Source organism: Myotis nattereri (assembly GCF_964212035.1).
Source record: "Myotis nattereri genome assembly, chromosome: X".
Taxonomy (NCBI): Eukaryota; Metazoa; Chordata; class Mammalia; order Chiroptera; family Vespertilionidae; genus Myotis; species Myotis nattereri.
The window spans coordinates 96,559,325-96,579,117 of record NC_138078.1 but is presented as its reverse complement, the minus strand read 5'-3'; the positions used below and the strand labels follow the sequence as shown (position 1 = coordinate 96,579,117).

General features: G+C 40.5%; 2 protein-coding genes across 2 annotated transcripts in view; both read right to left on the bottom strand.

Annotated features, from left to right (window-relative positions):
• The window catches only part of LOC308536248 (RPA-related protein RADX-like), a 56,283-nt gene extending 55,196 nt beyond the window's left edge, over window positions 1-1,087 (bottom strand). The window contains exon 1 of the mRNA XM_081115347.1: window positions 345-1,087. Coding sequence (XP_080971473.1) covers window positions 345-1,014 — 670 coding nt within the window. The 5' untranslated portion in view covers window positions 1,015-1,087. The remainder of the gene's footprint in view (window positions 1-344) is intronic.
• Window positions 1,088-10,905: 9,818 nt separating this feature from the next.
• LOC308536247 (RPA-related protein RADX-like) overlaps window positions 10,906-19,793 on the bottom strand; it is a 56,285-nt gene continuing 47,397 nt past the window's right edge. Inside the window, exons 12-14 of the mRNA XM_081115346.1 lie at window positions 19,339-19,629; window positions 14,921-15,088; window positions 10,906-11,111 (exon numbers count right to left, since the gene is read on the bottom strand). Of these exons, the coding sequence (XP_080971472.1) occupies window positions 10,981-11,111; window positions 14,921-15,088; window positions 19,339-19,629 (590 nt within the window). The 3' untranslated portion in view covers window positions 10,906-10,980. The remainder of the gene's footprint in view (window positions 11,112-14,920; window positions 15,089-19,338; window positions 19,630-19,793) is intronic.

The following is a 19,793-nucleotide window of genomic DNA, read 5'->3' as shown; positions in this document are numbered from 1 at the left end:
TTCCACAACTGGAACGGTAATGGCGTTAAGATCAATTCCACTGGTCAAACGCACAATGAACACTTAGGACTACTGAGTGCAACACCACTAGGTTTGACAGATTAGTTTAAGATGTAATTTTTAAAAATTAAGATTACTCAGACGCTTTCTGAACAGCCACTGACACAATCAAAGCAAGACAAGGGCTGTGCAAATTTCATTAAGCGAGCGTCTGTCCGTCGCTGAGGAAAAGCGGTCTAGCACTCCCGATAAACAGTACCGACCTTCCCGCTTCCTCTCCCATTAACATAAGCACCCCACAACTATGTTTACACCCCGTCCCGTGGTTCCCTCCCATTACTTACGGTCCAAATTGTATTCCTCAGGTTGCTTGTTCGTTAACCAGATATCTCCGTACGGGTCCTCGTTATTCCACAGGGCCAGGTAATGGCTCTTCCCGCCCCGTAGGGGCCTCTCGGGTATCTCCCGGTGCGCACCATTTCTGAAGGGAGTCGCTAAAGAAATGGGGTCCAAGGTCTCTCCACAGTCGACCTCATCAATGCAGAGGATGCCCTGGCCTAACCTTTTCTCGTTGTACAGACACGAGACTCTGAAAATGCTCACTGTGATGCCAGCTCTCAGGATATTCTTAGACACCAGAAAGTTTAGTCTGGGGTGGAGAAAGCACTTCTCCTGATACACCCCGTCTGCAACGGTAACGTCATAGCGGTAACGGGATTGGCTGCGCATCACGTCTCCCGGCTCTTCTTCTGACAGGTACCGCTGGACGGCCAGCACAGCGACAGGAGCCACCTCCGAGGGAGTGATCCACCGGAGAGGTGAGCCTGTTACTTGCTCAAGAACCGTTTGGATCCAGGACCTCGGCACGAGGGCACCGGCTTCAGGTCTCGCTCCTCCCGGGGCCCACGGACAATTTACCTCAGAACGCTGCGGGTCCGCCCCAGCATGCGAGGAGCCTGCCTGAGGCTGGTCTTGCTCACCTGGCATGGTGAGGAAATCGGGTGCACTCGCCATTCCTAAAACCTAATTTGCTCTGTCCAAAACTGAGAGGCGAAGAAAGAAGACGCGCCAGCCAGCGAGCGAGTGAACGGCACGACTCCGCCCCCTCAGACTGGCGAAAGCTCCCGCGCGGTCACAATCTGCGCGCGCACACGTCGGCTCTTTGGCCCCGCCCCTTGGCAGGCGCGCTCTCTACTTAGAGGTCAGGTCACTAGGCTTCGCGTGCGTGGTTACGTCGCGGGACCTCTGACCCCTGGTGGCCGCGTTACCTGCGGACCACCAGGAAAAGCACTGGTTGCCATGGTTGCCAAAGTTTAACAAGAAGGAGGGGGAGGAGCACTCAGTGACTTTTCAAGAAAGGATGGAGCCCAGACGCGATGTAAAAGAGAAGGTGACTGGAAGCGGGGTGCAAGTAATCATTTCTCAGTGTTTTCGGGGCTTTGGCCTTGGACTAGGAACAGAAAGTAAATTAGAGTTGGTTAATATACATAAATGTGATAACATGGGTTTCCTGTACTATGATTGAAACCGGATAATATATCCACACCCTTCAGGACAGTTTCTAACACAAAACGTCCATAAATGTTAGTTACGATTGCTGTTATCATTAGTATAATTGTAGAGTGCAGGGCGGACGAATTAGTGATTAAGTGCAAATGAAGACAGAAAATTAAAGAGCCGCCAAGTGGGGAGGAGGGGCAGGAAGAGATTAACCAAATAATTTATACGCCATGGACACAGATAATACTGCAGTGAAAGCTTGTGGGGGGAGGAGGTGAGACGGGGTGACGGGCGTAAAAAGGAGGAAAATGGGGACATCTGTAATACTTTCAACAATAAACATAAATTTAAAAATGTATTTATGTTTTAAACAATACCTGGCTTAACGTACAGCTAGGATATAGAATTTCAGAAACTATCTCTAAACTACAAAGAATATATAGACAGTCCTCGGGTTACGTTGGACTCAACATACGTCGTTTTGTGGTTACATTGCCATCTCCCATTTATTTATAAAAAAATAAAGTTCCGTCATTTTGACGTATGTACATATGTGCTTTATGTTTTTTATTATTTATTTACCACAAGTAAAGGTCAGGAATTGTTATCTCTCCTTTAATTTTTTTTTTTTTTTTTTACTGTTTCACTTAATTACTGCTGTGTATGTGCTTCATGTGAGTGACGCAGGTGCTTATGTAGGTGGGTTCTGACTTACGGCAAAAATCGCGTTATGCTGCGCCATAGGAATGGATCTCTGACCAAACCCGAGGACCTACCATACATGGAATGAATGTAAAGTGAGAAAGCTGGTAATAGCCAGAATTGAAAATAAAACATGTTATATGTACCCAGATGTATTAGTATACAAAGAATGTAGTAATTGCCTTAAGAATTCATTTCGAAGATGGTTATAGGCTTCTTTTAATTATATTGGTCTCCCTTTGCTTCTATTTCGTCATTATTTATTTACTACTATATGCCCAGTGCACGAAATTTGTGCACGGGTAGGGTCCCTACGCCTGGCTGGTGATCATGGCCGATCGTGGCCTTCCGGCTTCCAGCCAGGGCCCCCCTTCCTTGGCTGGTAGCTGCCGGCCAGGGTCTTTCTTCTTTCTGCGCTGCCCCCTGGTGATCAGCGCACATCATAGTGAATGATAGAATTCCCGGTCTCCTGGTTGAACTCCAGTGGGGACACTTTGCATATTCGCCTATTATATAAATAGATTGATGAAGTCCCTACTATGAGGTGGGCACTATTCTAAGGAGATGGGGATAACAGTACTCATGCTCCTTTAGTCAAGCTTTTTCTCATTGCTTGGCATGGGAGAATCTGCCATTATTCATATTTAATGAATTCACTCATTGTACACATATTTCTTGAGTATCTACTCTGGACCAGGTACAGTCTTGCTATGAAGACCAAAACACATTAGGGGAAAGGAAGTGGATGAGGCATGAATTAATATTTTTATATAGAGCATGATTAGGGAAGGGCGCTAGATATTAAGAAATTGAACAGAACAGAGACCTATAGGAAGTGAGTATATAGATATTATAGGAAAGGACGCTTGAATCACAGGGAACAGTAAAAACAGATTTTATGAGACAGGAAAATACTTGATATTTTTAAGGACATGAAAAAGTCAGAGGAGGGGTGAGGGGACAGTGGTAGGAGATGAAGTCAGAAAAGTAGACGGGTTCTGTAGGCTTTCCTCTGATTTGAGAAGAGTGACATATTACAGCTTGAGTCCCACATCTTTCATGAAGCCTCCCATGCCAATTCATTCTAGAATGACTGTTGAGTGTTTCTTTCCCACGTCCTGCGTGGGTCAGAGTTCAGAAACTGGAAGCAGAGCCGCACACAAATGAAAATGAAAAGACAAGAGATAATTGGAAATATTGGGGGACCAGGCGGGCAAGTCCACCTCAAGGGGAAGGACTTCCTCCCGTGCTCAGGCCTCACCAAGCTTTTATTGATCCTGGGACACACTCACAGCATAGCCCTTAGGCAGGTGACCCCTGGCAACAGGCAGACTAGCCCATCAGCAAGGATTTACTAATAATAAATGGGGGAGTTGTTTCAGCTACCTCTGTCTGGACAAACAAAGGTGATGCCTAGCTCCAACCTTTGCTAGGGCTTCAAAGGCACCCAGCATTCGGGGGGTTCTCTGTCTACGCTTATCAGATAGTGAAGGCAATAAACAGTTTCCCACAAATGACCTTTCTTTTTTTTGAATTTTTAAAAATTAAATTTATTGGGGTGACATTGGTTAATAAAATTATATAGGTTACAAATGTACATTTCTATAACACATCATCTGTATAGTGCAGTGATGGCGAACATTTTGAGCTCTGTGTGTCAGCATTTTGAAAAACTCTAATTTAACTCTGGTGCCGTGTCACATATAGAATTTTTTTGATATTTGCAACCATAGTGAAACAAAGACTTATATTTTTGATATTTATTTTATATATTTAAATGCCATTTAACAAAGAAAAATCAACCAAAATAATGAGTTCACATGTTACCTCTGACATGTCATTATTTAAGCTATTCAAAAGCTGTGATTGCTCTCACTGAAGAATCTCAGGTATATAGTATTTTGGGTTCTGATTAGGGCTTTATTTGGACTGAAAATGATATTCTGCATAGTTCATTTGTGTACTTATATCCAATTAAATAAAAATAATGTTTCAGTCTGGTGATCTTTTAGACTGGTTTTGGTCCCAAGGCATTCAGATTTTAGCTTAACTGAAACCTACATGAATAACACTAGCCATGTAGTCAAAGCTAATTACTTGATAGGGGGCAAGGCCTGCAAAAGCAAAAAAGGGGAGTGTGCCTGGTCAGTGTGACTCAATGGTTGAGCATTGACCTATGAACTAGGAGGCCATGGTTCGATTCCCAGTCAGGGCGTATGCCCAGGTTGCAAGCTCGATCCCCAGTGTGGGTGTGCAGGAGGCAGCCGATCAATGATTCCCTTTCATCATTGATGTTTCCATCTTTCTCTCTATCTCCCTCTCTCTTCCTCTCAGAAATAAATAAAACCATATTGTATTTTTTAAAAAAGAGAGTAGGGTGGACAAAGGAAAACTAGATTTTCCTGCACGTAAGTCATGATTAAAAAAAGATTATTTTTCTTTTATCTTGAGTGAGAGAGGAAGGGAGGAGAGGGCAAGAGAGAAACATTGATGTGAGGGTGAAACATCAATCAGCTGCTTCCTGCACAACCCCTATTGGGGATTGAGCCCACAACCCAGGCATGTGCCCTGACTGGGAATTGAACTGGCAACATTTTGGTACATGGAAGGATGCCCAACCAACTGAGCCAGGGCTAGTCACCACTTTTTAAAACAAATATTTTCATAAACATTTGGCTCAGAATATATAAAACAGAATTCTTAAAATCAAGAATTATAGTAAGAGGATTTCCCCCCATATATTCCTGTGAACAAAATCAATGTCTAAGTCATGTGGCTGTTTAGATCTATAAGAACTGAAAAAAATCTATATTTTCCAATAAAAAAAAACTATGCGTAATATTTGAATGAAAGCATCTGTAAAGGAAAGAGGAAGTACAGACAATAAAATAGCTCCCCATAAGTCTATAGAATTCCTGAGATGGGGGTAAATAGGAGTGCAGACCACTCACATGCAGGTTATTCACTGTGAATAATATGAGGAAATGCACTGTTAGGAAAAGAAGTAAAGAAAAGGGGATTTCAACCCAGTATATAGGCATGGCTCAGATTATAGCATTTTTTCAAAGAAAGACAAGAAAACCTCTATGATAGAATGTATCTATCAAGTCTCTTCTAGATCTGACATGTTAGAACTCTATGAAAATAAAATTTGTTTACAAAACATCAATTTTTAATTTCTCCTTCCTATCAGCACAATTCATGATGACACTGCACCTTGAGTAGATTAAACTGTATAGGAGGTAAGTTCAAAGTATTGGGTAAAGCTTAAGCTTTAATAAAACTAATAAGTGCTTGAAATAGTACTATATACCATTGATTTTCAAACTTGTCTGCACATTAGAATCACCTGGGGAGCTGTTAACAGTCTCGACGCCCAGGCTACACTCCAAACAGAAACTTGGTGGTGACATCTAGGCAAAGTAATTTTTAAACACTAAATTTATTGGAGTGACATTGGTTAATAAGATTATATAGGTTTCAAATGCAGAATTCTATAATACATCATCTGTATATTGCATTGTGTGTTCACCACTCCAAGTCAAATTTTCTTCCATCACTATATATTTCATCCCCTGTACCCTTTATTATCACTCCACCTCCCTTCCCTCTGGCAACTACCATAATGTTGTCTAAGTCTATGGGTTTTTGTTTATTCATTTGTTGCTTTCAGTTTTACGTGTCACATGTAAAACTGAAATAATATAGTTCTTGACTTTTCCCTTCTGATTGATTTTGGTTAGCATGTTATTCTCAAGATTCATCCATGTTTTTGCAAGTAACAGTATTTCATCTTTACTTATGGGCTGAGTACTATTCCATTGTGTATATGTACATTGTGTATATATATCTTCTTGAGCCAATCACCTATCAAGAGACACTTTGGATGTTTCCATGTCTTGGCCACTGTGAATAATGCTAATCTCAGTAATTTTAAAAATTCTCCAGGTAATACCTATATAAAGCCAAGTATGAGAACCACTGCTATATAGAAACTGGATGGGACTGTTATTTTGCAAATTTTACAAATAAGTAAGTTAAGGCCCAGCAATTCAAGTGGCTTTTCTTAAAGTTCCACAGGGATTTAGGGATAGATCTGTGACTAGCTTTAAAATCCCCACAATCTAACTTTTTATTTCTTAAATATAAAAGAAAGCAAAAACATAGGGCTAGAAATGGTATCAACATAACAATGTATAGATTAGGAATAATATAGTGAGTGGTATGACCTGGACCAAGAAAGATGTTTATATTTAATGTTCCTATTTTGGAGACTTAGCACAAATATAATACAACTAAAGGCCTGGTGCACAGAATCCGTGCACTGGAGCAGGGGTCCCTCAGCGAGCCTGTGCCCTCTCATAGTCCGGGACCCCTCAGGGGATGTCTGCCTGAGGGGAGTGGGCCTAAACCGGCAGGCAGACATCCCTCTCACAGTCCAGGAGCCCTCACTCCTTACTGCCCGCCTGCTCGCTGCTCCTTACTGCTTGGCTCACTACTCCTTAGCGCTGCCACGGAGGTTGGAAAGGCTCCTGCCACTGGCACTGTACTCACTAGACGTGAGCCCGGCTTCTGGCTGAGCAGCGCTCCCCCTGTGGGAGCACACTGACCACCAGGGGGCAGCTCCTGTGTTAAGCATCTGCCCCCTGGTGGTCAGTGCACATCATAGCGACTGATTATTCTGGTTGTTGCGCCTTAATGGTTGCTTAGGCTTTTACTATATAGACTAGGGGCCTGGTGCACGAAATTCGTGCACTGGGGGGGGGTGGTCCCTCAGCCCAGCCTGCCCCCTCTCACATACTGGGAGCCCTCAGGGGATGGCCTAGTGATGGCTTAGGCCCACTCCCTGCTCCCCTTGGGGATAGGGCCTAAGCCGCAGTCTGGCCTCCCTTTGTGGGAGGTGACCAGGCTGATCAGGGGAAGGCACCAGCCCCATCACCCTGCTTCTACAGCCACTGCCAGTCACCGCAGTCAGCAAGGTTTTTCATCAACATGGACTCCAGTCCCTTCACCATGAAACAATGACAACTTTCTTTAGGCATTTTCAAGATGTGTCTTTCATATAATAATAATTCCTTTATTTTTTTTATCCTCACCTGAGGATATGTTTCCATTGATTTTTAAAGAATGTGGAAGAGAACGGGAAAGACAGAGAGAAACAGCAAAGTGAGAGGAACACTTTGATTGGTTGCCTCCTGCATGAGCCCTGACCTGGGCCCTGGCCAGGGAGGAGCCTGCAAACTAGGTACATGCCCTTGCTCAGAATTAAACTCAGACCCTGCCATCAGCAGGCCAAGGCATTATCCACTGAGCCAAACCAGCTAGGGTAGGATATGACATTTCTTAGACCTCCAGCAGCCGACCTTCGTTTTTTTTGCCAGGAGTGTGGTGAAAAACCTAGATCACCTATTTGGATTCTTATTACCCAAGTTACTAAGAATATTACCAGTGGCATGCAGGGAGCTTAACCAATGAGCGGTCAGAAAAGGTGTTTCCTCTGTAGTTCACACCAATCGCCGGCTTGCGCGCCCCTCCCACACCCCGCGTCCCAGGCCTGATGCCTCTGGCCCAGGCTTCAGGCCTGGGCAGAGGACCCCCATCTCCCCCGGATCACCAGCTCTGCCCTGGCCCAGGTCTGATGCCTCGGCCAGAGGTGTCGACCCCCATCACCCTCCAATCGCCAGATTGACCCCTTGCCCTGGCCTGACGCCTTGGCCAGAGGCATCAGGCCTGGGAAGGGGACCCCCAGACCCCTCTGATTGCTGGCTCTGCCCCCTGCCCAGGCTTGATGTCTCTGGTCCAGGCTTCAGGACTGGGCAGGGGACCCCCATCTCCCCCCGATCATCGGCTCTGCCCTTGCCCAGGCCTGACACTTCAGCCAGAGGCATCAACCCCCATCACCCTCCGATTGCTGGATTGGCCCCTTGCCCAGGCCTGACGCCTCCACCAGAGGTGTCAGGCCTGGGCAGGGGACACCCATCTCCCCCCGATCACCGGCTTCTGGGGACAGCCTGCAGCCCGGGATGGCAGCTCACACTGGCGGCTGCGCTGTCCCGCCCTGCCTGCAGTATGCAAATTAGCCACCATCTTTGTTGGCGGTTAATTTGCATATCATGCTGATTATCCAATGGGAGGTGTAGTGAAGGTACAGTCAATTACCATGTTTGTCTATTATTAGGTAGGATACTAGAGGCCTGGTGCATTAAATTCATGCACGGGTAGGGTCCCTAGGCCTGGCCAGAGATCAGAGCTGATTGGGGCCTTCTGGCTGCCAGCTGGGCCTCCCTTCCTCGGCTGCCGGCCACCAGCCAGTGCCTTCCTTCATTCCATGCTGCCCCCTTGGTGGTCAGCGCATGTCATAGCAAGTGATAGAACGCCTGGTCTCCCAGTCTAACTCCCAAGGGGACACTTTACATATTATCCTTTTATATATAGAGATGACTTTACTCAAATGTAATCTCAAATAAGTGGAATCATAATATAGTCCCCAAATCTTCTTTTATTTATTAATTTTAAATCTTTTTTCCTACAATTACTTTACTGAAAACAGTTTCATACTGAAATAAGCAGGACTAATACATATTTTACCTCCCATTAATTTACCTGCAAATTCTTGGGTAGCAATGCTTAAAAGAGAAATAAAGAAAGAAAATGTAACTGAAAAGGTAACTAGTGAAATAGCAACCAGCTCAATTATAAACCATGTAAATAACTTAATAATAATATAATTGGTTATAATCTATAGTCCATATTACCACATGGTTTCTAGCTAAAAACATCAAATGTTATTAGTATCGCCAAATAAGGGTTTCAAATTTCTTAAAATCTCTTTTTTTTTTTTAAATGAATGCAATATATTTCCAACAAAGACATAAGAATGGCAGAGAGAACATGCGCTAATGTTCTTCTTTCAATAGCTTACCAAAGGATTTCAATGTGCATATCTCATGTGCCATATAAAATTAGAAACCTCAGTAAGAGACTGTGGTCCCTGGTAGACTATGAAATATTTCATAATTTACTCATTGCCTTGTTAATATGAATGTGATGTCACAGTAGTATATTTGTGTTGACTTTGGAATTAATGAACACATTGACACTTGAAGATAAGTTCTTCTGTGGGTAGTTTGCTATTCTTCTTAGGAAACTGCCACAGTAGTGATCTAATTTTGCAACATCCAGAAATAATTACACATACGTTTAACTCCAAATTTGGATAGAAATATCAATAGAACATAACATAAACTGCCAGGGAATTTGCCTTTAAAAATTCTAAATTTAAAAAAGTTCATATATCTCATTCAATATGACAACAGAAATTATACCTGTTAAAATGTGTGGTTTTGAAATCTTAGCCTGAGGTTTTAGTCAATAACTTCTGAAGTATTATTTTCCCCTTCCCCAACATTTATGTGGCACTAAAATTGATTTGCCTTATAAAGTTTATGATAACTAAAAACAAAAACCCAGCTTTTGTTTGATAAAATAACAATCTTCAACCCATATGTAAGAATCATTTTGGCTTATTCAGTAAGTACATATAAGTCTCTCATGGCCAAAAATATATATGAAAGAAAGAAATTAAATCCATTCAAAATAAGACAGGTGACCAAAAAAGTTATTGCTTTTTAAATTCTTTAATAACACACTCAGAATTTTACCATGAGGAGGATTCACAATTCTAATTAACATTTAAACACAATTATAAAAACAAAAGACCAAACACATTTATGGACAAACTGCAGCATCTGTCTTTAGGTTCATACGCTGCCAAATACATTTTAAATGTATAGCATATGAAGTTACAGACCAATAAGGCTAGAAGGAAACCCCAAAAATTAATAGCTTAACTATAATCAAATTCATCTTGATACAGAGTAATTTTTAACTCATGTGTTGGTCATAGATACACATAGATGTCAACCATAGGGCCTTGTAAATGTGGAAGGCCACTTACATTTAAAATGAAGTATAATAGACAACCAGAATAAAATCAATTTCCTTAGTTACCGTTTTCATAGTTTGAATATGAGCACCTAAAATGTTAATATGAGATAAAAATTTCACTATTTAAGCTCACATTACATGTACCCAAATTACAACTGAATACAGCAAAAATTTAGATACACAGTAGCCTCTGGTTTTAAAATAACAGACTGGTGAAAACATTTAGAAATTCAGATGATATGAAGTCACAATAGGGAGTGGAAAACCTTAAGACAATTTAATTCATTCACATTGCACAGCTGACTAAACTAAAGAATGGGGCAAGGAGACCATAACAATTGTTGTGCGCTTTTGAAAATGACAGAAACTACCTTAGTTGTAAGAAATGCAGATTGACCATTTTAGAAGCATTTAATCTTCAAATTAGCAACTCAAAACTTGCCATTATAGGTGAATAAAAGTTGCAGGATGTCAAATGTCTATGTAGTTACTCTTCTGAAGTCAAGATGCCCTATGCTGAGGCTTTAGAACAAATTTACACTTCACAAATAAGACAGTGAACATAAATTATTAAAAGTCAAGATAATAGTCATATCGAAGTAAGGTAAATTTTCTTGATACACAAAAATTTTTCTAATGACTGGTTCAGTAATGAACTTAAAATGAAGTCTGTTAACTCCAAATACAAGACTAACATTAAACTACTTAATAACTTGGGAGCTTATGTAATATTCTTGCAGAAAAACAGTTATCAAAATTACCAACAAAATGATAGACTATAATTAATGCATTGCCTTATTTAACAATCTGTAATAATTCCATTTGCTAATTTTAAGGAGCATTATCTGGTCTATAAATTTTATGTAAACAGACTTCTACATTGTTGTTACCCAAATTACAGATATCCAAGATACAGATGACATGCACTCTATCCAGTTTAGTTACTGCTTTTATAATATCACCTAAAAATAAAAAGCAGATGGTAAGTATTGTAAAATAATTAAATATTTACTTTTATTTAATATCACATAAACTGATATTTTTTCTTATAATATTAACCCTGTGCTTCATCTTCTTCCTCTTCACTCTAATTCATCACACACATTCATCAAAAGTATGCTGTTATAACTTCCACAGATAACAGTGAATACATCAAACAGATGCTGCCAGTAATGTCAAGATATGGGCTGGTACTTCAAAGCCATATTTAGTTATATTTATTTTTTATTTTTTATACTGGAGCAATGCAAATCTACATATTTTCAAGGCAATAAAAAGAAACTAGTTCATAAAAAATGTTTAAAGAGATGACACCAATGCTATACTATAAGGCACTGCATTACATTATTCTGTACTTATTTTTACCTGTCAGGTTGACCTTTCACTTTGGAAAAATTGGAGGAATGAAAAAGTTTTAAATCAGACAGATCTGAGTTCAAGTCCCAGCTGTTACCCATGCTAGTAAATCTGATTTTCAGTGTAATCATCTTTAAATATAGGAAAATAATATTCACATTGCAAGGTTCTTATTATTAGAGTTAGTCATAACTTATAAAAATGTTCAGGCACAGTGCATGGCACAAAGCTAAAGTGACACACTGTCAATAGGATTTTATATTAATCCTCACCTGAGGATATGTTTTTATTGATTTGAGAGAGGAAGGAAGGGAGAGCGAAACATCAATTGGTTGCCTCTCGCATGCACCCCAAATGGGGATCAAACCTGCAACCTAGGTATATGCTCTGACCAGGAATTGAACCCAAAACCTTTCAGTGTGTGGGATGATGTTCCAACCAACTGAGTCACCTGGCCAGGGCACATTATTAATAATCTTATGTGATGAAAAAGAAAATAAATCACCTCACTTTTGATTACCCTATCACTTTTCTTTTCTAGTGATTTTTGCCCTTCATCTCCCAAATATTAACCAGATATTTTCATGTGACGATGTTAGTGACTGTTGGAAGAATATTGGCACTAGAAACTAGTAGGTAGCTGAGAATTTTGCCTTGATATTCTTCAATAATAACATATACATATAGCAGGAAAAAAAGTGACAGAAATGGATATTGTATGAAGTAAGAAAATAAGTGTACGAATATTTAAAGTGCCTATTAGGGCACTAACTAAGGAATCTGGAATTTTTGGAAGTTTAAGGAGCTGCAATGTAAGAAGTAATACTGCAGGTCGACTAATAATCATTTCTAAAATAGACTGTGGGAAAATAAAAACCCCTCGTCACATAAAATTAGCTATTCATGTTCAGTTTACAGTAAGCGTTAATACCAAAAGCTACTTATTCATCAGGCACAGCTCTTAAGACTTGTTTAAAAACAACATACACTCAAGAGTTTCATCAGCATAGAAAGACCATAGATAATAAAGGCTTTCTTAAAATATAACTTAAATGTAATATCCTTATAAGCTCAATGAAACCTTCTAAAAACTTTACCACATGCTTAGGAAATAGAAATAACAAAAAAAAAGTGAATAAGGTAATCATGGACACATAATTTTATAGGTATATATAAATAATTTTGGTATATAGAAATAAGTTTGGCATTATGTAGTAGCCTAAACAGTTGGTTGAAGAGTTTCACTACTGGGATTACATATACTCCTAGCACTCCTCAAGGAGTTTATTGCATAGCACTTGAATAACTAAACGTTTATAAGAGAAAACAATTGTACTATGCTATGCTATGGAGGTATTAAAATTTCAGGCAATTATAAGGTGAAAGAATAAATCAGTGATGGCGAACCTATGACACGTGTGTCAGAGGTGACACGCGAACTCATTTTTTTGGTTGATTTTTCTTTGTTAAATGGCATTTAAATATATAAAATAAATATCAAAAATATAAATCTTTGTTTTACTATGGTTGCAAATACCAAAAAATTTCTATATGTGACACGGCACCAGAGTTAAGTTAGGGTTTTTCAAAATGCTGACACGCCGAGGTCAACAGGTTCGCCATCACTGGGATATATTGTCTCATCTGAGTTAAAAGGAGAGAAGATTAGAAATTTGCACTGCTCCCATGTACATACCACTTAGGTCCAATACTTACATTCAGAATCCTATCTAATAAAGAGGGAATATGCTAACTAACCCTCACACCAATGCAAAGATGGTGGCGCACACAGTCAATAAGGAGGAAATATGCAAATTGACTGCCCCACCCTCAACGGTGGCAGTGCCCACAGCCACAACATGGCTGGCAGGGGAGGGCAGTTGTGGGAAATCAGGCCAGTCAGGAGGGGAGGGCAGTTAGGGGCAACCAGGCCAGCAGGGGAGGGCAGATAGGGGCGACTGGGCAGGCAGGGGAGGGAGGGCAGTTGGGGGGGACTAGGCTGGCAGGAGAGAGCAGTTAGGGGCGACCTGGCCTGCAGGGGAGGGAAGTTGGGGGTGACTGGGCCGGCAGGGAAGGGAAGTTGGGGGTGACCGGGCCAGCAGGGGAGGGCAGTTAGGGGCGACTGGGCCGTCAGGGGAGCAGTTAGGCGATCAGGCTGGCAGGGGAGTGGTTAGGGGGTAATCAGGCTGGCAGGCATAAGTGGTTAGGGGCAATCAGGCAGGCAGGCAGGTGAGCAGTTGGGAGCCAGCAGTCCCGGATTGTGAGAGGGATGTCTGACTGCCGGTTTAGGCCCGATTCCACAGGGATCGGGCCTAAACCGGCAGTTGGACATCCCCGAGGGGTCCCAGATTGGAGAGAGTGCAGGCTGGGCTGAGGGACATCCCCTCCCTCAGTGCACAAATTTAGTGCACCAGGCCTCTAGTTGCATTATAAGAGAAAACCCTTGAGTTAAAAAAAAATTTTTTAGAGAGAGAGGAAGAGGGATGGAGAGATGAAAAAATCGACCAGGTGTTCCTGCACACCCCCTACTGGGGATCGAGCCTGAAACCTAGGCATGTGCCCTGACCAGGAATCAAACCAGGGACCTCTTGGTTTATAGGTGGACTCTCAACCACTGAGCAACACCAGCCAGGCTATAAGAGAACACAGTTAATGCTTGCCTGGAATAAAAACCATTAATCCATTCTATTTTGTTTAAAATATATATTTTCACCCTAGCCGGTTTGGCTCAGTGGATAGAGCATTGGCCTACAGACTCAAGGGTCCCAGGTTCGATTCCGGTCAAGGGCATGTACCTTGGTTGCGGGCATATCCCCAGTAGGGAGTGTGCAGGAGGCAGCTGATCGATGTTTCTCTCTCATCGATGTTTCTAACTCTCTATCCCTCTCCCTTTCTCTCTGTAAAAAATCAATAAAATATATTAAAAAAATAAAATATATATTTTCACTTATAAGTCTTGGGGTACATTTATAAAATAATTCTTCAAACTGTATTAAATGTTAAGGCTAAAATATTTATAGCAGGGGTGGGGAACCTTAAACCTTTTTTTCTTCCAAGGACTACTTGGATATTTATAACATCATTTATGGGCCAAACAAAATGATTAACTTAAAAATTATGTTGCTATGAAAAAAGCTCCTAGATTTATTGAATTTCTTGTCCCACCTGTGGTTTCCTTGGCAGGGCCAGACCTAATGATACACCTGGCAGACCAGACGGTCCCCACCTCTGCTTTATGTAAAAACATCTTAAGGTTAGGACTGTTTACAATATTTTTTTTCCTTTTTATTGAACATATTGGGGTGACACTGGCTAACAACACTAGACAGGTTTCAGGTGCACCATTCCACAAAACATGACCATTTACAATACTAATTTTATTTTCTGAATGAAAAGAGCACTGAGACGGTCATACCTGCAAGGGCTCTTGGACGTGGCATCCTCCCAGAATCAGTTACTTCCTGTGGATACACACAGCTGTAATTCATACAGGATAATAATGTGTCTATTTGAGGTGTTCGGATATCTTCTGGACAGTACAGGGGTAGAAATGCAACATCAATTGCTCTCTCGTGGTTCAGACCTTTAAAGAAAAATTACACTTTATTAAAGGTTAGTGGGTTAGTATATGGTGCTAATGAGGCCAAGTTGCTGATTTGATCCTAATATATGCCAAATAGCTTCACACCTATAAAAGACAGTTTGAGCCCTGGCTGGTGTGCTCAGTGGTTGGGGCATTGGTCCACACACTGAAGGGTTGAGGGTTTGATTCCCAGTCAAGGGCATGTGCTTGGGTTGCAGGTTCATTTCCCAGCCCGGGTCTGGGCATGTGTGGGAGGCAGCCAATTGATGTGCGATGTGTCTCTCACATTGATGATCTCTATTTCTCTCTCTCTCTCTCTCTCTCTCTCTCTCTCTCTCTCTCTCTCTCTCTCTCTCTCCCTTCCCTCCGTCCCTCCTCTCTCCTCCCTCCCTCCCTTCATTTCCTTCTCCCTCCCTTCCTCTCTCCCTCCCTCCCTCTCTCCCTCCCTCCTTTCCACTCTATCCTCAGGTGAGGATAAAAAAAAGACAGTTTGAAAACTGTGGCCTAAACTCTTAGCTGTGCAAACATTTATGAATACATGTTATTGGTTGAAAGAGGAGACAGTTCAGTGCAGTCTTTCACCACTGCTGGAAAAAAAATTTCAAAAAATTTTCTCTACTGATGAAAGGTTGAAGGTTAAAATCTTAATACGCAGAGAACAGCCTCGTCACATAAATGAAAACTTGTATAGTGCTTTCTTCATCATTCATGAGAAAACTATTGGTTCTCTCATTGCCATTTGGACTTAAGGATATACTGGTATGGTATGGTATGGTATGGTATGGTATGCACCATAATAACTAGGTCCAATCTGTCCTCAAATATATGTGTCAATAACTTACTCTTAGGGCTATAAGAGGCTGCAGTAGAAAAGAGGCTATAGGGGACCAACCAAACTGAATCCTGACCTACTACTGTCATCTTTTTACATGGGTCAATGTCAGTTAGGGTGGACAAAAGACTCCCTAGAGGCAAGGGTCTGAGCTGGGTACTAAAGGATGAATAGCTTTTAAGTAAACAGGAGGGTATTTCAGGCAGGGAATGGAGTAGCCAAAAGTATAGGCCAGAGTAAGGAGCCCATTGTGGCTGAAGCAAGGGTAAACACACAGAACAAAACTATATGAATTCTATCTAGTTACCCAAACCAGAAACCTGGGAGCTATCCGTAACTCCTCCCTTTCATTCTTCCATGATATGTGTCACAGGGTCCTATAGATTCTATGACCTTAATATCTCTCCTATTCATCCTTACAGAGATTCTTAACTATTTAGCATGATCCAATGATGTGTAAACAAAGTCCTTCCTGTTGAGTTGTGAACTAATCTAGAAATTCAAATCCATTATTTGCTTTTTATGGGCAAATGACACAAAATTCCATAGCTTTAAGGTAACATACGACTAAGGGCTAAAGATTTGTAGGGAATTACTAAAATTTGGTTTTCATAAACTAAAATAGCCATGATATCTAGAATTTACTGAGGATTCCAACTCAGTATTACAACAAGTATAGCTACCTCATGAAACTTAGCAATGCTGCAAAACCCTTGTAAATGTGCACATTCGGGTGTCTTATTTCCTTGATGCTAAGATTAAATTTAACTCTCAGATATAACTCTCATCAATTTAATAAGTATTTTATTTTACTTATTTATTTTCTTAAATATATTTTTATTGATTTCAGAGAGGAAGGGAGAGGGAGAGAGAGATAGAAACATCAATGATGAGAGGAAATCATTGATTGGCTGCCTTCTGCACACTCCCTACTGGGGATCGAGCCTGCAACCAGGGCATGGGCCCTTGACCAGAATCGAACCTGGGACCCTTCAGTCCACAGGCTGATGCTCTGTCCACTGAGCCAAAACACCTGGGGCTAATACGTATTTTAAATAAAAAGTAAACACTGCATTCAATGCTTCCATTGACCATAAAATGCAGTCCAACTTGCAAATGTGAAAGAAAATATGCTTTGAAATTGAGAAATATCTGAGATTGGAAATCCTGATATTTTCAGGAAGATAGTTTTATTATCAGCATGTCATTGATACTCCTTTCAGTTAATTCCTAAACTGTAAATGAAAGTGATTTAGATTCTATACTATTAATAATAATAGAGGCTGGTGCACAAAAATTCGTGCACTTGGGGGGGGTCCCTCAGCCTGGCCTGCATCCTCTCGCAGTCCAGGACCCCCAGGGGATGTCCACCTGCCAGTTTAGGCCCCCTCCCTGGGGGATCAGGCCTCAGCTGGCAGACAGACATCCCTCTGGCAGCCTGGGAGCCGCAGTCGGACATCCTTAGTGCCGCCAAGGAAGCCGGAGAGGCTCCCGCCACTGTTGCTGCGCTTGCAGCCATCAGCCTGTCAGCCCGGCTTGTGACTGAGTAGAGATCCCCTGTGGGAGCACACTGACCACCAGGGGACAGCTCCTGCATTGAGCATCTGCCCCCTGGTGGTCAGTGCATGTCATAGCCACCTGTCCTTCCCATTTGTTCTGCCTTCAGGGTCAATTAGCATACTATCCTTTTATTATATAGGATTTGTGAGTTCTTTGGTTAAAACTAGAATTCAGAGTTTTGTTAGAGAAATAAATAGGGTTTCTACATATGTTTGTTTTCTCTGTAATAGAAAACTAAGGAAACATAATTTTTATGGCCTGACTTCAACCTAGCCAGAAAGTAGGACTAGAAGATATCCAAATTTCTTTTAACTCTAGCAAAATATCTCACCAGGAAAAAATCCCTTTTTTCCCTTCTTGCCAGAAAGCAGACATAAAATTGATATCAAATTATAGAATTTTGGTTATTTCCAAGTACCTAGAAACACCTATTTTTTCTTTTCTTTTAAATATTCTGTTTTGTTTCATCCATACATGGCTTATTTTTTCCCTGTTAACCACTTTAACTCATTGAAAACAGGCAAGATATAAAACAGTATAGTTATAATATGAATTAAAAGTGGTTGGCAGAATGATAAATTTGCCTTCTTCACATTTGATTCTTGCTTTTATGTGGTGCATAGCAAAAGCCTCAAAGGTTTACAATTACTAGTAAGACAGCGGAGATGTTTAATGAACCAGTACCTTGTTAATAAGAAGAAAAATATTCAAATTATGTGTTTCCAGATGAACTCATTATTTCCATGGTTACTTTTTTGTGATATAAGGGAAATTGTTGCTGTAATATTTGTTTCCTAGATATAAAACTAAGATGGATAAACTTGACCCCAAAAGACGAAGTAATGCAGTCTAGTGAAAAAAAGAATCAGAAATTTATATGTAAGACTCCCTAACAGAGTGAATAGAAATTCACACTTTTCATAGATTATACACATGTATGTACATATTTATGTGTAAGAAGGTAGGGGAAGTGGGAATGGGAGAGAGTAAAGGAGAAAAAAGGAATCTTGATAAAGGTCAAGGTAATTCATTCCAGTAGTCCAGATATAAAAATCTATGAACTGCAGTTTCTTTCAGGCATTAAATTCATTTGCCAATGATTTTTCCTTATTCTTTCATTTTAAGGTAACAAGATCTTTCTTTAAAACACAAACAGAAATAAAATGTTTTCCTTGACTGAGATTAGCTCATGTTGGCTAAAATTTTATAATAGAAATGTTTTTGTGTACATTTTCACTCATTAAAAACAAACTTAAAAATAAATATACAAAAATATATTGGTTCCTTTACAATTTTATAAGTTCTGTAGCTACTTCTCTATTTTCAACAACCTGAGGAAATTACCTTATTTCCCTTATCAGACAGGGGATGTTTATTCAGTAGTTTCTTTCTGTTCAACCTGTGTTACTTGAGAATTTTATTTTCTTCAGGGCTAAACAGACTCCTGTTTATAGGAGCATCTATTGATTACTACCCTTTTCTCTTTAACCTACATTTTACCTTTCGATGGTTCAGATGCTCTGAGTAAGAGACAGAGAATATGGGTAAGAAAGTGGTGCCTAACAGAGAACAGAATCCGTTTTAGAAGTAGTCAGTCTGGGATGAGGAAAGTTCCCTAGGTTCCCAATCTTTTTCCCCCAAATACTTTCCAAAGACTTGCAATGTTTAAGAGCCCACAGTTAGAGCTTAATGTATTCTAGAAGTAGTGCTCTACTCCTTTGGTTTGAACCAAACAAGAGCACTCTTTGAGCTTAATTTTTTTTGTGAGGGCACTTAATTTTTTTTGAAGCAAAATACTATCATCTATATTGAAAATATGTTAAATGAATATATCCAAAGGGAAAAACAGTTGACTTACCAAGGATGGTTACTTTAAAATGTCCAAGACTTTGGGCACTCTTAAAATCACTAAGTTTTGGGGGCCTTTCTTCTGGTGCTATGTATTTTGCAGGCTGACAATTATACTGCTGAATAAGAAAATTTTTGTGTTCGAAATTAAATTTCCGTGGAATACTTTCAGGATAAAGAAATCCGTAACGTAGGTGCTCTCTTAAGCCAAACTGTTTCTCTCTCCACAGCTGACTTTCCCATATATGAGTTAGAGTTTTTCTGGCTTTCCATTTAATACCAGTGCTTGCACTTTCTCTACCTGTTAAAGACACAATAAAATAAACACAATTGACCTATAAATTAACCAAATCAAGCCATTTTCTACCAAAAAAAAGCAGATTAAAGAGAAATAGTTAACTTTAAAAATCTAACAACCACCTACAAAATGCAGATTGAATATCTAAAAGATATTTATTAAAGTGA